A 20,488-nucleotide genomic window follows, 5' to 3' on the forward strand; every position below is an offset into this window, starting at 1 on the left:
TCCTTTTTTTTTATTAGTAATAATTATAAAGTTTCCTAGTATTAGGGGTAGGTGTAGTATTATTTCTATAGCTTCTTATATACGGAGCAACTGCGTTAAGAGGGCTATTTTTTTTGTTTGGATGCCTTTAAGGTAGCTTTAAAAAGTCCTATACTCCTTTCTTTACTATACTTTATAGGCTTTACTGCAATTAATATAGGATACCCTTTCTTTAGGGNAATTTNTGNTGCTATATAGTCCTATATATTNTCCGNATTTTATTTATTTTCTATATACGCTTTATATATATCCCTATTAATTATATCTATAGCATTACTTTATAATTAGGCTGTTCTTAAATAGCCTAGTTTTAAAAAGCTAAGATTTAATAACTATCCCGCTTTTTATAATTTTATGCTAAATTACTTAGGTTAGGACGCCAATTATAAGTATTCCTCTAGTCTTTTTAGGTTCTTTTTAGGCACTGCTAGGGCTTACCTAGCATTTCGCCTACGCTTTAGGGTTGTATAGCCATCGGATCCAGCTAATAGCTACTCTAGGCGCGAGGCGCTTTATAGCTTCGCAGATGGATTAAGTTAATTCTAAGTTATCTATATTCCTTCCGCTATTAATTGGGGTCTTAAGTAGGACCCTAGGTACTTCTAAGAGGTAGTTTTTCTTAGTATTTTAAGTCCTAGCGTGTTTAGTCCGTTTAAGATTTAATCCTTTATTATTTAGGAGGGGATATAAACGTTTATATCCCCGCTATTAAGGGTGCGTACGGCGTATACGCTTAGTATTATTCTCTAAATATTCTTAAGAAGCTCCCCTAGTTTATGGCCCTAGGGCTCCTTAAGCCGGACGCGTACGGTCGCTCTCTGTGGTGCCGCGACTATGTTTACTATACGGGCCGCTTACGTAGCAACAGCTACCTAGGTCTAGCCCTGTACTAAAGGAACTCCTAAACCTAGGGGTCCTCCTTTATACGTTTCTTTTTAGATTTTTATAATGCTAGCTTTAATCCGGTTAAGCTAGGCCTTAGTCTTCTTTTCTTAGGTTATCTAACGCGTTAAGAGGGTTTTAACGCGTTATATTACCTTTTAAATAGCAATAAGTATCTAGTGTTATAGGGTTTCTTCCTCCTCTTTTATAAGATTATCTTTAATTTATCTAAGTATTTTTTTTTGTTTTTGCTATTACTAGTTAAGCTAGCAGCTGTCCTTTCCATATTATTACCCGCCTAGTTTATAGTTTAGCTCCCTTATATTACGATTTTTATAACTCTAGCGGGAAGCTTGCGCCCCTCTATTGTCCCCTATGCTTTATAGATAGGGGCGACGTGGTTTTATAGGGTCTCTTAGTGCGGGGAATGGGATTCCGATATCGGATTGCTTTATTAAGTAGTTTTTAGGCTAGTTTCGCTGCTGTTACGGCTCCAGTATCCCTATTTTATAATCTTATCTACTATTACTAAAATTATATTATAATCTTATCCGGTAATAGGGTCCCTTAACTTTAGTAACTTAATAATAAAGTCCTATAATATAACCTCCTATAATCTCTCTAGTATTTTAATAGGTTATGGTCCTCTATATAGCTTATACCTTATTAGTTTATTTCTTGTCGGTATATATACTTTAATCAACGTGCATAAATATCACTGTATTGCGATACGTATGCGGTGTTAGTTATTGGATAATTGCTTATTTTCTAATGCAGTGTTAATAGTACATATACGCGTCTCGCGTAGATTACGTGCTCTATATACGTGATATAAATATACATATTAACACTAGAGCAACTCTAAAAAGAAACCAAATTGTGCTATTTCCGTTGTTTATAGCATATACGCAATAACTAGCTCTTCTGTCTATAACACGCAATAGCTATAACGGCGCTAGGGCCCGTTATATACCATATTCTACCGACTTCTGCTATACTACTAAATTCTGCTAAATTCTGCTATATTGCCGAATTCTGCCAAATTCTACTAAGTTGCCGAATTCTGCCGAATTCTGCCGTGTTATTAAATTCTGCTAAATTCTGCTAAGTTACCGAATTCTGCCAAATTCTGCCGTGTTATTAAATTCTGCTAAATTCTGCCATATTATTAAATTCTGCCAAATTCTGCCATATTGCTGGCCCTGACTTTACTAGCGCCTTAGCAGCCCCCGCGTCTACCTTTAGTAATACTAAACCAAAGTTAAATCCGTTCGCTTAACCTACTCTACAGCCCATAATTTAACTTAATTCGTGTTAATAAGTTATAATAGTGCCGTATAAGGCTTACCCTTTATTATAGCGTCCGCAGGGTTAGTGTCTCTATTAATCTACTTAACTTTAGTAATCTGTCTCCGCTTATAAGCTTGGCGGAGGCATATCACATTAATTATTAAGCGTTTCTCTTGCGTAGTTCCTAGTTAGACAAGACAGTTGTATAAAGACTTTAAATCGGTATAGAGAATAAGTAGTAGGTTAACCTATAAGATCTTATCTAGCGTAGATTTAATTGCAGCGCCTATATTAAAACCATGCGCTATACCGTACAATTCTAAGGCTAATACACTCCTAGTAACTCTTTTACACTTAGTTAAGGACCAATAGACAATATTTACCTTATTTAAGGCGTTCGCTAGTATAAGTATATAGCCAATTTGCGAAGATAGGTCCTTATTATTGGCGAAGGAAGCGTCTATAAATACCAGGAGTTGTAAGGTATTAATATCTAGCTTAACGAACTTTAAGCCTCTATTTATGTTCTTAATCTGCCAACTTAATTGCTTATTAAGACTCTTTATGTCGTCTTTAACTGGGTTAATTACCTAGGCAGCAAAGGATAGATTAAATAAGGCCTTTGGTTGACAAATAGACGCAATATATATACCTCTAGCACGTTAGGCGATATACTAGTCTTTTAGTGTTAAAGTATAAGTAGCTCCTTTTAAGCTAGTACTCGTGGCTAGTTTAGTGCTAATTAGGCTGAGGTTTTTGCATTACCGCTCTTAAGTAAGGGTAATTCTATCCAGAATAAGTTAAATAAGGCCACCATTAAATTTAAGGGGTATATTAACCGTAAGTTGCTTACGCTCCTTAGCTATAAACTTTGCCTTATATAGCTTATTCTGCTCCGCCTCTATAAAGGTCTTATCTGCTAAAAATAGGGTATTATTGGTCTGTAGGCCCATAATGCCAAAGGGTTTATTGCTTTAAAGAAGGCAAGGGTTGTACGTGGATTGGTCTATATATAGCTGCTGTATATAATGCGAATAGTAGGTTTTAAACCAGTAGTTACTGGCTTCTAGTACTCCGTATAGAGGCTTTAGCACCTTTAAGACCGTATTCTTACCAATTCTAAGTTTATTTTATAGTTTACGAGGTGGGCGCACGTAGAATTTATAATTTAGGTTTATAGTGGACTATATATAGGCTTATGATATATCCCGCAGGTAGAGGCTGTATAGCCCTATAGCGGCTATATATAGGATAAGTCGCTAGCTAGCTTACTAAATAGTTAGTAATTAAGTTAATACGAGCTCTTTCTCCTGGTTGTTATACGCCTATACGACTAGTTAAGACTTCTTAAAGGCCTTATTAGTACCTAGGTTCTTAATTTCGTCCATAAAGCGTAAGTTAAAGAGTTGTATACCTTAGGGTATATTTATAAGCTTTATAATCTTAAATACTCCTTTCTTAAGTAGACCAGTAAGTTCCTTTTACTAAAAGGCGCTAAATTAAGTAACATTATCTTGCAAGTAAGTTATAATATCTGCTATAGCTATAAGTAGGGGGTACTTACGTGGGCGACCTTGGCCTCGTTTTAGTGCTAGTTAAGGGGCAGCTTCCTGAAATAGAGGCGCAGGTTCATTAATTCGCGTAGGTTCTACGTGCTCTACGGCGTTATGGATAGGAGGCTCCTTAGTTAGTTCTAGTTATAGGTATAGTTTAATAACCGTAGATCGGAAAGATGTAGGTCTATTTAGTAACTTAACCGTATATATTTCTCCTTTAACCGTAAGTAGGTTATATAGTCCGTCCTAGTGTCTAGCTTGGCCCGTATTTCCTTCTCTCTATACTAAAATAGGTGAGTTTAGTGGTAGGTCGTGTACCGCGTTAGTTTTAGGTCCGTTGCGCATATTTAGGGCGTCTGTAATTTAACGTTTAGCTTATAATTTCTAAATTTCTACTATAGCCTTCTTAATTGCGTTTGCTCGCTGTATTACTAACGGTAATAGTGTAGTAGGGTAAAATGGGCCACTACTTAGTGCCTTGGCATTTTCCTGTATATATTGAGCCTTCGGCTTCTCTCCTTCTCTCTATAACGACCTACCGGAATACATTCTTTCCTTTCTTCTTACTGACTGCTTTCCTACTGATTGATTACGACTGACTGACCGACTGACCGACCGACTGACTGACCGACCGACAGACAGACAGACGGCACTGTGACTTTCCTATCTGAGAGTGGTCGTACCCTCCCACATATTTTATGGCATTCCACGTAGGAACGACGGCAAGCTCTTTAGATTAGAAGTCTGGCATTTTATACACAACTATATACATAGGAGGTACGCAGGAATATACTACAGCTATAGAAGAACAGCTAGCTGCAGAAGAACCGCTAGCTAGACAGACGAGACAGCAAAAGCAGAGAATTATAGTATCGGACAATAAGGGGAACCAGGCAGTCCCGGAAAAGACAGGATAGGACAGCTAGACTTAACGCATAGGCCAAAGAAAAGCAAAAAGGGGTGGTAAAGGTCTCGGAAAGTTATGTAAAGGACGTTAAGCGAACCAGCGAGCCAATTAGACGACGTTAACCGGCAGTCGGAGTTACCCGATATCTCACTACCTGCGCGCGCACGAGCATAGCCAGAGCTTTATTAAAGATGCAGAGACGATAGGTAGCTAAGGGCCAACGAAATCTAAGGCATCTGGCGGCGAAGGAAGTTAGCGCTGCCCTTTAGGAACAGAAGAGAGAATACTAAGTAAGGTCGCAAGTATATGAGATCAAATTTGCCCTTAAAAGCTTCCTATTCTAGCTTAGCTTTATCTTCTTTTAAGTCATCCAGATTATATCTGCGGCAGCTCTAGAGGTGTTCTATAAAGAAGTAGATGCAGGCGGAAGCGTAAGGCTTAGCAGCACCTTACCGCGCGGAGTAACGGCAGGCTAAAATAGACGGACGTATCGAGACCCGGCAGTAGTAGAAGATGGCAATTCTATGCTCTCCCACGAAGACCGACCTCTAGGCGTTAAGAAGCAGCTAGAAGGAACCGAAGCCTATACTTCTTTTGCTGAGTATAAACTAACACCAGGACAGCTATTTGGGACACCCTCTGTCAAGACTACGGCCATGCAAGCAGACCTACTATAGCGCTCACCCGTGATACCTAGGACCGATAGCCCTTAGTAGACGAAGGATAAGAGCCGTAAGGACTACCTACAAGCTCCTAAGGAAGCTCTAGATGCACGTAAATAGTGGTCAACGGCTTAAGATAAGGTCTACGTTATAGTCTAGCCTATACTAGCCCTAGGAACCGTTGGAACTCCGTACTTTATAGGGCAGGACATATTATAGTTTATTGAGCAGTACGAACGGCTATGCGTCCGACACTACGTAATAAGTGAGGAGAAGCACTAGGGCCTTCTAGAGTACTGCGATTACTAGATAGGGATATAGATCTAAAGCTTGCCTAAATTTATAGCTAGTGACTAGACGGAGCTTATAAGAAAGCTTAGGGTAGAATACCGAGGAAGTAACCAATTTCGACAAATGGAAACGGTAGAATTCTTAAAAGCCTATATACAGCAGTATAGGGATAATCCGCTAAACAGTATATGCGAGTACTGTAGACAGTTCGCATTAATCTCTTAAAAGGCTACTAAAGCTGGCAATTTGGATAATGGTTAGCGAGGATACTGGTTTGTAAAAGGACTTCCACTTAAATATTAAAGATACGCTATGGCCAAAACGGGAGCTAACCTAGATAGATAAACGTCCTTTGACTTCTATTAGCTGCAAAAAGCCGTAGAGGACAGACTTAGTTCATATAAGGGCGCAGATTGTCTGTTAAAAATGGACCCCAAGGATTAGGGCCTTCGTCAGCTGGTTAAGCAGTTCTGTAATCAGCAGACAGTCATAAGCAAAGATGCTACCCTTTAACCACCTGCGATCTTTTAGCCAAATAAGACAGCTAACGCCTGTTAAGCTAGCCAGGAAACGGACCTAGAACTTAAGGAGCTCGACCGCAGAAGAGAAGGAAGACTTCTGGACTTAGTGAGACCAGGTATATATAGAGGAGCCCTAACGCAGCAGCAGTCACTACCTACTGTAGACTAGGAGATGGACGAAATAGCAAGCCAGTTAAGTTAAAAATTAAGTAAGATGGAGCTTGCGGCAGCTATATAGTTAATGCCGTTCCTTAACCGAATCCAAAAGGACCCAGATAGGTTTATAACGCTATTAAATTAAGCTGTAGTTTAAGACCTAGCATAAGGATATAGCCTAGTACCAGGACACGAAGACTGGCGGAATAGTGCCTAAGCTCCCTTTGTCCTGTAAGACTCTCGACCTCCGTAAAATTGTTAATATCCGTAGGACTCCCGATATCCGCAAGATTCTACTACCTTTAGACGACCGTAGTAGGACGTACGGGGTTAGCAAGGCACGCGAGGACAAGGCCGACGGACCTGTTTTGGATGCGGAGGGAGTTACCATTTCACTAAGTACGAATGCTAAGGGCTTAGGGATCTTATTTAGCAAGGACTTGTACATCTATTTAATTAAGGAAGACTAGTAGTTGGGACACGCGAGCGGCCTAGACCTATACTTCTATGGCTCGGCAATAAAGGACGACTAAAGGGTATTAAGGACTGGCTCCGTACGTACTAAGGGATAGACTTAGATAGACTAAGGAAAGAACAGACACAGTAGCGGGCCTTCCATGACAGAGTAGCGCTAAAGATTAGTGACGAGAAAAGTATAAACTAGGGGGACTACTATTAAAATTGTATAATCTTTAGAGACAACTAGGACAGCTATTAAGCCATAGGAGAGCAATGTACGACCAGAAGACTATATATAGATTAGGTTACGGCCTACGGAGAAGGCAGCTAAAGCCAGGGAGGACTACTATCAGAATCGCCCGACCCTTAGAGACGGCCATTGGAGACGGACGCTTAAAGCTATTAATCCGCAGCAGGCTCCGTAGGAGGTGTAGGATGTTTAACTAGGGGATAGTTAAGTTCTAAGGTGGGGGAGGGAACGTAGGTAATGGCCGCGTAAAAGATTTCTATTTATCTGCTTAATTATAGTATTTCCTAAAGCTCCTTTTATTTACTTTCTTAATCGCAACACATTAAGATATGTTAGTTAAGACGACCTACTACAAAGATATTAGTTCAGCTCACCGCCCGTTACCGAGCTAATAGCAATTTTCTATCCCGGGGATAGAAAATCCTAATTAGTCCATTTAGCAGTAAAGCCGGTAGAACTCTACACTGCCCCTAGAATTCAATAATGCGCTAGCTGCACAATAAGAACGGCACTAAGAGCCTTAATTAATTGCACGGATATAGAGCTAATTGTATAATATAGAGCTAGATGTAGAGCTATACGCAGAGCTGTATATAGAGCCTTAATTAAACAACTGCACGGAAACCTTAATTAGTTAAATAACTGTATAGGAGCCGTGACTGGTTAAGGAGTTAAATCAAGCCAGAGCCTTAATAATGATAATGAAGTTTATTCCGCCCGGAGGCACTAAGCCTAAAGGGCACTAGTACTATATTATATAATTACGCTTTCTTTAGTCTCGCTATATTCTTATATAAGCCCGTATATATACCTTATTTCGTATTCCCTAGTGTTACTTATGCCTTATTCTACGAGATCTCGTAGGTGGTTAGTAGTAGGTGGTCTTGGGGGGCTATTCCTCTAAGTATTTAGTGTCCTATCTTTGGCGATTAAAGCGAGATCTGCTAGTGGCACGAGGGTGCGTAGTATGGGTTGGTTAAAGCGTAGAGGGGGGGGGGGGNGTTTCTGACTGTGGTGGACGGGTTATTAATTTAATTTTGCCTTAAGTCGTCTGGTGGCTATTATGTATTTTACTGTCGCTTAGACCGCGTCTATGTTTAGTATCTATTGTTTAGAGTTGGTTAACGCCTTCCCCCTAAGATAGAAGGATAAGCTGCCTCTTCTTATGTCTGTTTGCTGTAGCATTTGCTCTTAATATAATGTCTATTTTATATACTTAAAGAGGAAGTATTTAACTGTTTCTCTTACCTATCCGTAATTATATTAATCTAATTCTGCCGCTCTAATGCGGTGTAGATACCCATTAAGTTATATTATTCCTGTCCGTAACTAGGCTAATACGTTTACCTCTTCTTGCTTAAGGGAGTTATATAGCCTACGGGTATGTTTACCTAGTAGTGCTGTATCCATTTTTTTTAAATACCTTCCTACTCCTTCCGGTAGTGTTTTCCTACCCCACTATTTTATTCTTATGGTGTTTATTGTTATAGCCTTGGCCTGGTGTTGTTGTCCTCGCGGTAGGCATCCTTATATAGTGGCTTACTATGCTACTACTTTTGCCTTCTTGCCTAGTTTGAACTCCCCTTAAGGGACCTATGCAATAAGAAAACGGTTACTTCTTTGCCTTAACGTGCGGGCTATATTATAGATCTATGCAATACTCATTTAGCTAGATTGTTACTTAGGTTGGCTAATTGCTAGTAGTGTTGCCTAATTACTAGTAAATATAGTAATCTGTCTCTCCTATAGATCTAGTGATAAGCACCTTATCGCCATTAATATTGCCGCTAGTTTAGCTATATATAGGTTCTATTCTGCTCTTAGTCCTAGTGTAATTAAGTATATAACAGCTTCCCTATTTAGCGTATTGCTAAGGGTGTCGTGGATAACACCTCCTATCCCTACTATGCCTCTCCTCCTAGACGAGCTTATTGCGATCTATATGCCTTAGGTGGAGTTGGCGGCTTTAGTTGCCCTATCTTTATCTAGGTTAATGCTTATAGGCAGTCGGTCCTCCTATAGTAGTACTATATAGGGCTGAATGACCTCTATCTTATCTGTTGGTGTATGTTGATATATATAGGCTATCTTCTATAGTAGGGACGTGAACCTCTAGAGTACTTTTATGCGGAGCCTTAAAAGCGGGTTTGTCTTATATAGCGTGTTAAGGTTGACCTATAACTTAGTAGCCCTTTCCGAATACCGCTTGCGTACTAACCGTATGCTTGCTTTGGCCTCCCTAATAACCGTAGCTACTATACGGAAAGTTCCTATAATTGCCTGCGCTCCAATTTTTTGCACCCTATTTATTGCGGCTATAGCGGAACCCCTATAGGCGTGTATCTAAATGTTTGAGGCATAGTCTACCGCCGGCGCTACTGTTGCCCTAAATAGTTGTCTTATGGTCAAAGGGGATACTATCCGGAGTCTCTTTAGTGCTATAGCTACGATAAGGCCCTTAGTGGCTGCTTTTGCGATATGTTGCTTATACCGAAGCTCCGCATCCATAACTACCCCTAGGATCTTAGCTGTATGCCCTGGTGTAACTGTTTTTCCTTTAATTATAAACGGGGTAGTATTGGTCCGGTCCGCGTTTCTTATAAAGTATACTAGCATAGTCTTTTTACCTTTAAACGTTGCGCCGCTTTATTTCTCCTAGTTTATTGCTCTATTAATAATAGCCTGAATACCTTTATAGTTTACTACTGCCGATAATCCTATAACCTATACATTATAGTCGTCCACGAACGCTATTAAGCCTCTATTTGTATTAAGCCGGTGCTAGACTAGATTAGCGTTAAAAAAGAGGAATAGTATTAGCAAGAGCGGCGATCCTTGTGGTAGTTCTGCTTATAGTAACTATTGCTAGTTAGAGGTATGGCCGTTAACTAAGATAGTCGCCGTACAATTAGAGTAGAATATATTAATCCACCGCACTAGTACTAGCGGTATACCTCTTGCTGTAAGCCTCTGTAGTAGCCTCTCTTTATATACTCTGTTATATACACCCTTTATATTAAAGCTAATAAGGCTAAGCACCTTCTTAGATCTCTACGCGTTGTAGATATGTTTTTGTAGTAGCAGTAGCGCCTATTCGGTGGAGCGCTTCTTCCTTACCCTGAAGTGATTTATAGGCAGTAGTTTAAAGGTCTCTACTGTATGTGATATTCTCTCGGCAACTATAGACTCTAGTACCTTGCCTAACGTAGATAGTAGAGAGATAGGCCTCTATACCCTTACCTTTATATAATCTCCTTTATTCGGCTTCTTAAGCGGTATAATCTTGGCATTTCTCTATTGGTTAGGAAGGTTGCCCTTATCTAGTAAGGTCTAAAAGAGGAGCAGGACCCTGTCTTTTATTACCGGCTATATCTGCCTCTATACTATTACTGGTAGGCCGTCGTCCCCTGGCGCTTTCTAAGGCTTTACCGCAAATATCTTCCGTTTTACCTCTTCTATTATAAGACGCGGCATTGGTATTAGCGTTTGTTAAGGCCGTAGACCCTTATCTTCTATTCCTGCTAGCAGCGGGGGAAAAAACGTGGTTAATAGCTCCGCTACTTGCTTATCTTTACCTTCTATAGTAGATCCATTTATCCTTACTAACGGTGGTATCTTATTAAACGCTGAGTTGCTATTTGGGTTAAGGTATTTTGCTACTTACCAAATGTTTATATTATTGGCCAGGAAGTTGTTCTAATGTGTCCTTTTCTGTTTCCGTATTGTATTGTAGTATTCCTTTAAGGCCTCCTTTGTTTGTTACTCTAGTTCTAGTACTATCTAGCCCGCTTAGCGTTAGTTTTTTGCCCGGTTTCTTTAGTAAGTATATACCTAGCAGAGCTTTGTAAGGTCTATTGTCCACTACCTTTTTGCATATAGTGACGGTCTAGATTTTGGAGTTAATGCGTGGACTGCCTCTAGCACTACCTCTATAAGCCGGTCTGTTTGCTACTATATTTTACCGCCTACTAGGATAATACGGAGGGCGGTAGTAATCCTATTCCTAATTTTATTCTATAGTGCGTTTTTAAAAAGCATTCTCTGTTCTATAGCGCGTTTAGGGACTATAATGTTAAATATTATCTTGATTGCCCTATAATTAGATCCATATTCTGTCTTATGTATAGTGTACTTTACTATTATAGATGCTAGCTTATCTGATGCTAGGATTAAGTTAATTATTGTCTTATGGTTGCTATTTTGCCATGTTTTTATACCCCTAGGTAGTAGGCTATATAGGGAGTGATCTCCTATAAGATTAATAATTGGGTTAGCTTCTCCCTATCTTGCTAGTAAGACGTCATTTCCTCCCTATAGCTGATTGTGCCGATTAAAGTCTCCTACGAGTATTATATCGGTTCGTATACCTATTTTATTCTATATTTCTTAGATTAGTTAGCATAGTTTGCTAGTTATATCCTATAGTGCTTCTATATTCTTTCCCTTAATGTATACTAACACCACCAGTACTAATCTGTTGGGAAGGCGCAGCACTACCGCGGTAAGGTCTACTGATTGTATTAGCACCTATACGGCCTCAATGTCTTTTTAAATCCATAGTATGCTCCGTACCGCCCACCTCTCTTTACACTAGGCCGTGGGTATTACCTTAGTCCAATTTGGGTGTCCTATAGGGACTATTATAACTATGTCGTCCGTTTTCTATGCGTATGGCTTTGATATTGCTAACACTCTAAAGTCTTTTAGTTGTTTATCGTTTATTAGGCTCTGCTGTACTATACTCTGCTTTTGAATATTTAGTTAAAGTACCTAAAGTGTTTTATATATAGCGGGTAGGATAAAGCACTTGATAATTTTTACTAAACGATTTATGTAGTCCTCCGTAAGGTATGTACTTTAGAATCTATCCTTGGCAGTTATTGTAATAATGTCCTTCTTAAGCGCATCTAGTATATACTTGCGGTCTTATGTATGCGAATGCTTTATATCCTAGTGTCTAATACTAGTAGTATTACGTTAGACCGCTTTTAGGTTTATAGGTTCTGACGTAAGCTGATTCCCCTATAATGTAAAAGTATTAATTCTGCAGCAACCGTGCTGCCTTACTACTTTTAGTAATATATATAACTATTAATCTATATGCCTTTCCTATGTCTTTTTTACTGAGCTATCCTATCTGGGCTATATATACATTATTCTCTTTTCCTAGCACCTTTACTGCTTTATCTCAAATCTTTTCTTCCTGGTTAAGAACTGCTGTTTAGTTAGTGTTATTAATTTTTACTAGGTAGAGCTAGTCTTGTAGCACCCAAATATTAGGTGCTAAGGTCTTTTAGGCCGCTTCTTTTACATATTGGAGCTCGACTTTATTTCTATAAGTTATTCTAATGCGTGCGGGGTTTTTAGGGTCTTTAATTACTGCTACGTAGCGCTAGCTCTTGTGGCCTTCTATTATACGTATACTATTTTTAATTACTTGCCTAATTACCCCCGGTTGTGCTTTATTCTTATTTTCTTCTTTAACTCTAGATGTGTTAACTATACAGTATAGCGTATTGGTGATAGTTAATGGTATAGTATTCCTTAATGGGAAGGACGTTAGGTTGCTTAGTTAACTATTTAGCGGCGTATAAGCAACCTCCGCGTATAACGGATCCGCGCTTAGTAGTGTTTAAATATTAGACAATTGGGTCTGGATTACCTTTATCTTTTCTATAACCTCTGCTCTAAGCGCGTTAATCTACTCTATAAATATTTCGGTAAGGGCTTTAATTTAGTTCGCTTGTGCCTCTTTCTATTCCTCTATTGCCCCTAGTAGTGACGTAACTAGGTTAGTTAGCACCTTAATCTGCATGCTTGTTGTATTTGTCTTCTCAGTTATTACTTAGTTTGCCGTGGTAGCTGTTGTTACCGATTGCTCTGCTCTCTTTTTAGCCATTGCGCGGTTTCTTGTTGACCCTATCTGATCCTTAGGACGTAGTTTTTTCCCTATACGCTTCGATCGTGGTGCCCTAGGGGCTACTGCTACTACGTAAACCGTATCTTCTATATCGCTCTTGTAACTATCGTGTTTAAAGGCCTTAGCTGTCTTAACGCGTTCCCGACGCGATTGACGCGATAAGCTTCCTTCCCCCTCTGTTGTCTCCATCTTCCCTCTTTTAACTTAAATACTGTGTGTTAGGGGGGGGGGGTGTATAATATAGATAATCGAGCCCTCGTCTATCCTAAAGGTCCTCGGTTAAGTGTTAAGCCTTTTATCGCCAGAGCCTTAATATTAGCACGTCGCCATTAAATTAGTCGAATGTTGTTAAATTAGAGCCTTCGGCCGGGTTAACGTTATTCCTTATTTAAACAACAACTAATTATAGCACAACTGTCACTGCTATCCGAATTTAGTACTGCTAGCTATACAACAAGAACGGACACCGTAGTAAGAAAGGGACCTATATAAGGGCAGTAGTAAGATATTAGAAAACAAGCACTATAAAACGGGAAAGTAGTATATAAAGAGCCACTAATAAAGACACTATAAGAGATTGTACATAGGGCACGGCTGGCTATATTAAGCCTAAGCTATCTTTATGCGACTAAAGACAGGACTAAGCCGTATCTGGCTAAGCTAGTAAAGGACCTTATTAAGGATTATAAGGGAAACTAGAATTAGACGTATAGGAGCCAGCGCTTTTCCTTAGAGGTTATCTAATAAAGGGCTATATTATAGATAAAGACAAGGGATATATAACGGAGGTAGTTATAATAGCCGAGAAGCTGCCACCGGATGGCTTTAAAGATATTAAGGATAGCTTAGGCGAAGTATAGAGCTAGTAGGACAAGGACAAAGAAACTAAAAGCAAAAGACTATTCTAAGAAGGCTCTTAAGCCGGAAGAAGATTAAGGATACGCGAGCGTACTACTAGTAGTAGGGCCTATAGCAGCAGCTACAAAAGCCTAAGGATATACCAAAAAAGTTAAAAGCAAAGATAGCCTAGAAAGGGAAGAAAGTAGCTATAAAAGACGTCCTAGAAAAGCACCGGGCCCGTAATAGTAGTCTACTAAAAGCTGCCGTTTATACTTATAAGGACAGACGTCTTAAGATAGGTCTCTGGGTTAGACGTCTAAAGGATACTAAGAGCTTTAATTATATAATGCGGAGCCTTAATTAACTATATAGATGTAAGGCTTTAACTAAACAACTATATAGCTAGAGTCTTAATTAATTATCCGTATAATGCCGAACCTATAAATATAGAGCCTTAATTATACGTATAATAGAAGACGCCCTAAGTTAAGCTAGAGCCTTAGTCAGATCCTAATTAGTTAAACGCCGCCTATATAAGTTAAGTTGTTAAATTAGAGCCTTTAGTTAGGCCGACCTAATACCCTATTTAAACATCTGTCGATTATACGCTATTATAGTCAGTTAAGTTAGTTACCCGTCGCCATTAGACGTCTTTAATTAGCAGTTAAAGATACATTACCGCAGGCACGTAGGCACGCAGGCACTAGGCCTAATTAGGAAACCAGTATACGGCTAGAAGAATATCAGAAATATAGCCAATTAATATTTTAGAGCCTCTATAAGAGTCTCTTCCCTTAACTACCTACCCCCTTATTAATTGATTACCGCCTATCTTAACGCCCATAAATTAGTTAACCAGAACGATCTTTCCTATAGATATAGATACGGAGCTTTATATAGAGTCTTACACAGAGTTGTATATAGACCCTACGGATATAGAGTATATAGGTGCAGAGCCTTAATTAGACAACAATGCGGAACCTTAACTAATCGGACGTCTATATAGAAGCTTTAATTAACTATCTATAAATATAAAGCCCTAGTTATATATATAGCAGACACCTTAAGTTAAGCCAGGGCCTTATTAAGTCTAAATTAGCTAAACGCTGTCTCCGTATTTAAATTAGGACAATTAGGGCCTTTAACTGGGTTGACTTTCTACCTTAATCGAACAACTGAACGATCAGTTACAGTATATTATCGCCGACCAATTAAACAAGTCTTCGGCCAGCAGTCAAGGCAGCTATATACATATACACGCAGATATAGACGCAGACATAGACGCAGAATATACAGTGCGGAGCTACTAATGCACAGCTAAATATACAGCTAGACGCACGGCTAGATACAGGGCCTAGTATAAAGCCACGGGCAGAGCCTTAACTAAGAAGCTGCGTACAATGCAGACCGATACGAAGCTAGATGTAGAGTTTTAATATTAAACGGCAGCGGAATAATCAAGTCAATCTAGAGCCTCTGCTACCTTAATTAACTGTCCTACCACTGCCGCTACTGCCGCTATTCCGTCTAGCTATTTCGTCCTTACTGTCTTAACTAACTGCTGTCTCTACCGTCCTAGATCTGTACCGTTGCTAGGTCTATTTACCGCTAGATCTGCTAGGTCTATTATGCCGTTCTATACTACTATTCTAACCAATCTATTCTACTGCTACCGACCAGCTGTTTTACCGCTGCTACTACTGCTATTACTATTCTAACTGTTCCGTTCTATTATTCCGATTATTCTACTGCTACTAACTAACTGCTACCGACTAACTGCTATCGACTGTCTACCGCTACCGAGTATTCTACTATTAAAAGCTCTACTACTAGATGTCCTACTGCTTACTACATAGACCGAGTTCTTCTACCGACTGTTTTAGTACTAACCGCTCTACCATTAACCGTTTTGCTTTGCCTTACTGCGCAAACTGGCTGCTTTTTATTATTACTACTACCGTTACTATTACTGCTATTACTGCTGCTACTGCTATTACTACTACTGTTATTATTTCTAGTTTACTGCTGTTTTAGGTACTGCTAGTAGGAAGAAGGATACCGTAGAACAAGTTCTATAGGAGGGATTACGGCGTATCTAGTAGATGTCTTATTAGGAGGAAGAAGGTTTCTAACGTTCTTTTAGGGATACGCTTTCCTTTTTCTATTCTGCTTTTGCTATTCTTTTATTTAGCTATTCTTCTATAGTATAGAACGTTAGGGGACAACGCTCTTGGTAGGGGAGGTATATAGTGGGGTAAAATGGGCCACTACTTAGTGCCTTGGCATTTTCCTGTATATATCGAGCCTTCGGCTTCTCTCCTTCTCTCTATAACGACCTACCGGAATACATTCTTTCCTTTCTTCTTACTGACTGCTTTCCTACTAATTGATTATAACTGACTAACCGACTGACCGACCGACTAACCGACCGACTGACCGACCGATAGACAGACAAACGGTACTGTGACTTTCCTATCTAAGAGTGGTCGTACCCTCCCACAATAGTGTATCTAATTTAACTATTCGAGGGTATGCGCTGAATACTAATAGTATAGGGACTAATCTATCTAGGCTAGCGGTGTTATTAATAGCCTTAAACGCTATTTATAGTGCTATGTCTTTGTTAATATTAGGGATCTTAACGGTAATTATTTAATATGCGCGTTGTAGCGGTCCGTGGTATTGTTCTACTATACTAATAAAGTTATAGGCTTTAACTGGGATTCCTTTTATATTAATACCTATAGTACTTACGTACTGTTTAAATTCCTTACTAATAAAGTTCTTGCCCGCGTTATGTGTGACTAGATTTAGTGGTCCCAGATATATATTAATCCAGTACATCCATAACACATCCTATGTATGTTTGGCGCTTATATTCTATAACTACCTACTAGCTTAAAAGCGTATTCCCTTGTTAACTATATATAATAACGGGCTTCCGCTAATGTATATAATGTTGACGATAATATAGTAGTTAAAATTAATGTTATTCTATAAGGTGAAGCGAAACCGTCCTAGTGACTTCCTGTGCTTTTAGTAATAGTAATAGTACTTAGTAAGATATTTAAGAGTCTTCTTATTAGTATTGTGGCCAGCTTGGTTTAGTACTTTCTATAGCCTTTTAACTAATAGGTGGCCAAACCAACGGTGTAATCGTTGTAGTTCTATGTTTATTAGGTAGCAAGGGTTTAAATTAAAGGATTTTAAAAGATAAGTTTATAGAGAAGTATTCTATATAAGGAAGGGGTGGCCGAACCGTTATACTATTAGCACTTCCTTAGTACGGGTGACGAGGATATTCTTAAGGTTATTGTAGTATACCTATAGCTTATCCATATTTACCAGGCAGAGTAGGAATAGTGTATTGGCTTAAACAATATGAAACTATATCTTGCCTATCGGACTGTTAATATATATGGTTCCGATTAAGGAAGCAGTACCTATTCCGAACTGTACATTAACTTAACCCTTTATTAAGGTGTCTAATTTTACAGATAAGTCCGCAGTTTATAGTGCCTGAAATTGTCTATAACCAGCCATAGACTTTCTTAAAGCTCCTATGTTTATTATAATGCCCATAAACACAGTTAAGGTGTATTATAATTTAGCGTTAGCACTATATGCGAAAGGATTAGTGCTTAAAGCGGTTATAGCGGTTTCTGTTATATCTACCGCTGTTAGTAAGTAGGTAAAGGCTTTGTTGGCCAGCTCTATGCTTATAAGGGTTGCTTTATTAGGTGTAAGGTCTCCAAAGGTTATAAAGTAGGTAGTAGGAGGTTACTTTAGCTCTTCTAAACTAAGTTTAGATCTAATGTCTATAATAAGCGTTTTAAAGATCTCGTTAAAGTCCTCTAAATCCTCACTGTCGTCTCCTTTGCAGTTAATAATGTACTACTTAAAGCGTTCTTTAAAGCGGTTATTAAACCGTCCTTTAGTTTAATTACTGAAGCGGCTTTTGTATTCCTCCTTAGCCTTATTATGTTCCTCCTCTATATGTCTCTATAAATAGTAATCCTCTTTCTAGCAGATATAGCAACGTCCCTTAGATCTGCTATTACTATTAGATTATCCGTATATTCGGTTACGGCTAAGATTTCGGTCGTTTCGGTTGCGATTTTAGTTATAGTAGCGGCGATCTATAAAGAAGGTAGTATACACTTCTTAGCTAGGGTGTTCCTTCTCCTATACAACAATTAAAGACTATAATTTGTTAATTAACTAAGACAAGTCTTCTCTAGGGTTTAAGACGGCAATTCTATAGGCAGGAACTCCCTGGCAAGCCATAACTAGTTTATTAGTAAGAAATAGTAGTATTTAAAATTCAGGGTTAATTCCATGCTGCTACTTGCACAGCTTGTTAATTAGTAGCTAAAGACACTAGTATATAGGCTTGTCGGTATTCGCGTTAATAATGCCTTATAGTATAATTGCGTTCCATTCCGCAAGGTTCTTTCTATAAAACTTAGGTCCTTTAAAGAAGTTCCGCATATAGGTACATGCTTCTAGGTATATTCTAGCTAAAAGGGTACGGTTATAGTAATAATCTTATGCGAGTCCCTTTAGTATAGTAGGGAATGCAATTATATAATTGTCTAGTTATAGGCCAGCTCTTCTATAGATGTCTTTGAAGATAGTTAATTTAAAATTAAAGCTTTCGCTAACTCTATTGTATTTCTAGCTATCTATATACATCTTTGCCACTATAGTAGCCTCTTTACTATATAAGGCTGTTCCTCCTACTCCTAGGTCTGGTTGCTGCTGTAGGGTAAATTGCAATAGGGTATGCTGCTATTAGCTAGGTTGCTAAGGGTTATACTAAAGGTAATACTACTGTTAGGTAGCAGTTGGCGCAGTTTGCTGGGGTATAGGTGTTATAGGGGTAGGTATTATAGGGGTAGGTGTCTATGTTCCAGGCGGTATTAAAGCTGTAGCTGTAGGCTAAGCTAATTCTAGGCTAGTAGCTAAACCTATAGCCAGACTGTCGCGGGTGGGATTAAGTTGATCTTGTAAGCTTCTAGTATTTAGCGGTCCCTTTATCTTATTAATAGCTGCTATAAGGTCCTTATTCGTCCATTTACGTTATTCTTCTTCTTAAATAATATTAAATAATATATTAGAGAGGGTAATTCTAGCATTATACTTAGCAACACATACTCCTCTTTTAAGTAGGTATTTTCGCAGCTTAGCTCTAGTATCCGAACGCATCTTTTAAAAGTCTTCTAGGGTGAACTCCTTAAATTCTTCTCGAAATATAGTCTATAGGGTATTATCTAAGAAGTCCTCCTTCTTATATATATAAATCTTTATTTCCATAAACTCCGCTAGTTCGTCCTTTGTAGTCTCGCCTAAATTAATTCTACTGCCGTATTTCCTGACCTTTATAGCCTATTCTTGTTCCTTTGCTAATGCCATAGTTATAGGTATAAGGGTAGGTGTAAGAGTTAAGGTTAAAGTTGAGGTTGGGGTTAAGGGTTATATATACATTCTTTATAGCCGTCGGGCCTATAAAGTGTTCTTAGTAAGACTGCTATTCTCTTAGCGATCTATTATATTGGCTATAAGGCCAGTATAAATTCTCTTAAGCTTAAGGGAGGTTGTAATCTTCTCTAAGTAAAGATATAATTCTCTAGGCGATTTAACGCGTCAGTAGTTAAGCTAATACGTAGTCTCAAGCTTTGAGGGTAATGTAGCTTTCTCCTTTAACTAAAATAGGGCAATAACTCTGCGATTTAACGCGTTAGCAGTTAAGCTAATACGTGGTTTTAAGCTTTGTTATTGCGTATTTCCTAATCTGTACGTCTACTAATTAATATTGGTATATATACTTTAATTAACGTGCACGAATATCACTATATTGCAATACGTATGCGGTGTTAGTTATTGGATGATTGCTTGTTTTCTAATGCAGTGTTAATAGTATATATACGCGTCTCGCGTAGATTACGTGCTCTATACACGTGATATAAATATACATACTAACATTTCTTTAGCAATCTAAGTATTTCTTAATAACTTTTCGCGCTAAGCCTTAGATTCTATTAATAATATACTTCTCCTAGAGTCTTAACACTAAGCTTATAGCCCTATTATGTCTTTAAGTTAATCCTTTATAGAAATCTTCTATAAAGTGTTCTGCTATGCTTTTTAGGATATACTTTACCTCTCTATATTTATACAATATTTCTTCTTTTAGATATTCTAACTATTCCTCTAGCTATACTTTAAAGATCCTTTATACCTAAAAGCTTTTTAGTAACTCGTAAATTCTTTCTAGTTTTTTCTAGGTTACTATAATTTTAGGATAATTATATCTAATTAATCTGTCTATATCTCTTCGTAGTAAAGCCCCTAATGGCTTTCCGTTATTTTATAGTTCAGCTTTTTAACTTAGAGCGTCTACCCGTGTGTTATTTATACCTTTAGTATATTAAATCTTAAAATGGTATTCTATAAGCATCTCTGCCCATTTAACCTATCTTTAGTTAAGTTTCTTTATTGTTAGGAATCCTATTAAGTTCTTATAATCTATTTTAACTATAAATAGTTTCTCTATACCTTATAAGAATACTCTTTATTTTTTTAATACTATAACTATACCTAATAACTCCTTATTATAGATGTTATAGTTTAACTCTAATAATGTTATCTTCCAACTATAGTATGCTACTAGGTGCTATCTATTTTAATATTTCTATATACCGTTCTCTAGTTC

General features: G+C 38.3%; 1 protein-coding gene across 1 annotated transcript; it reads right to left on the reverse strand.

Moving 5' to 3' along the window:
* Positions 1 to 16,425: 16,425 nt before the first annotated feature.
* K441DRAFT_577527 (uncharacterized protein) lies at positions 16,426 to 16,623 on the reverse strand (the record flags this gene model as incomplete). Its single annotated transcript, XM_067644245.1, has 1 exon — positions 16,426 to 16,623. A coding segment is annotated over one exon (198 nt), but the record flags the coding sequence as incomplete, so codon positions are not given.
* Positions 16,624 to 20,488: the final 3,865 nt, after the last annotated feature.

This window comes from Cenococcum geophilum, assembly GCF_001692895.1.
Source record: "Cenococcum geophilum 1.58 unplaced genomic scaffold K441scaffold_44, whole genome shotgun sequence".
NCBI lineage: Eukaryota > Fungi > Ascomycota > Dothideomycetes > Gloniales > Gloniaceae > Cenococcum > Cenococcum geophilum.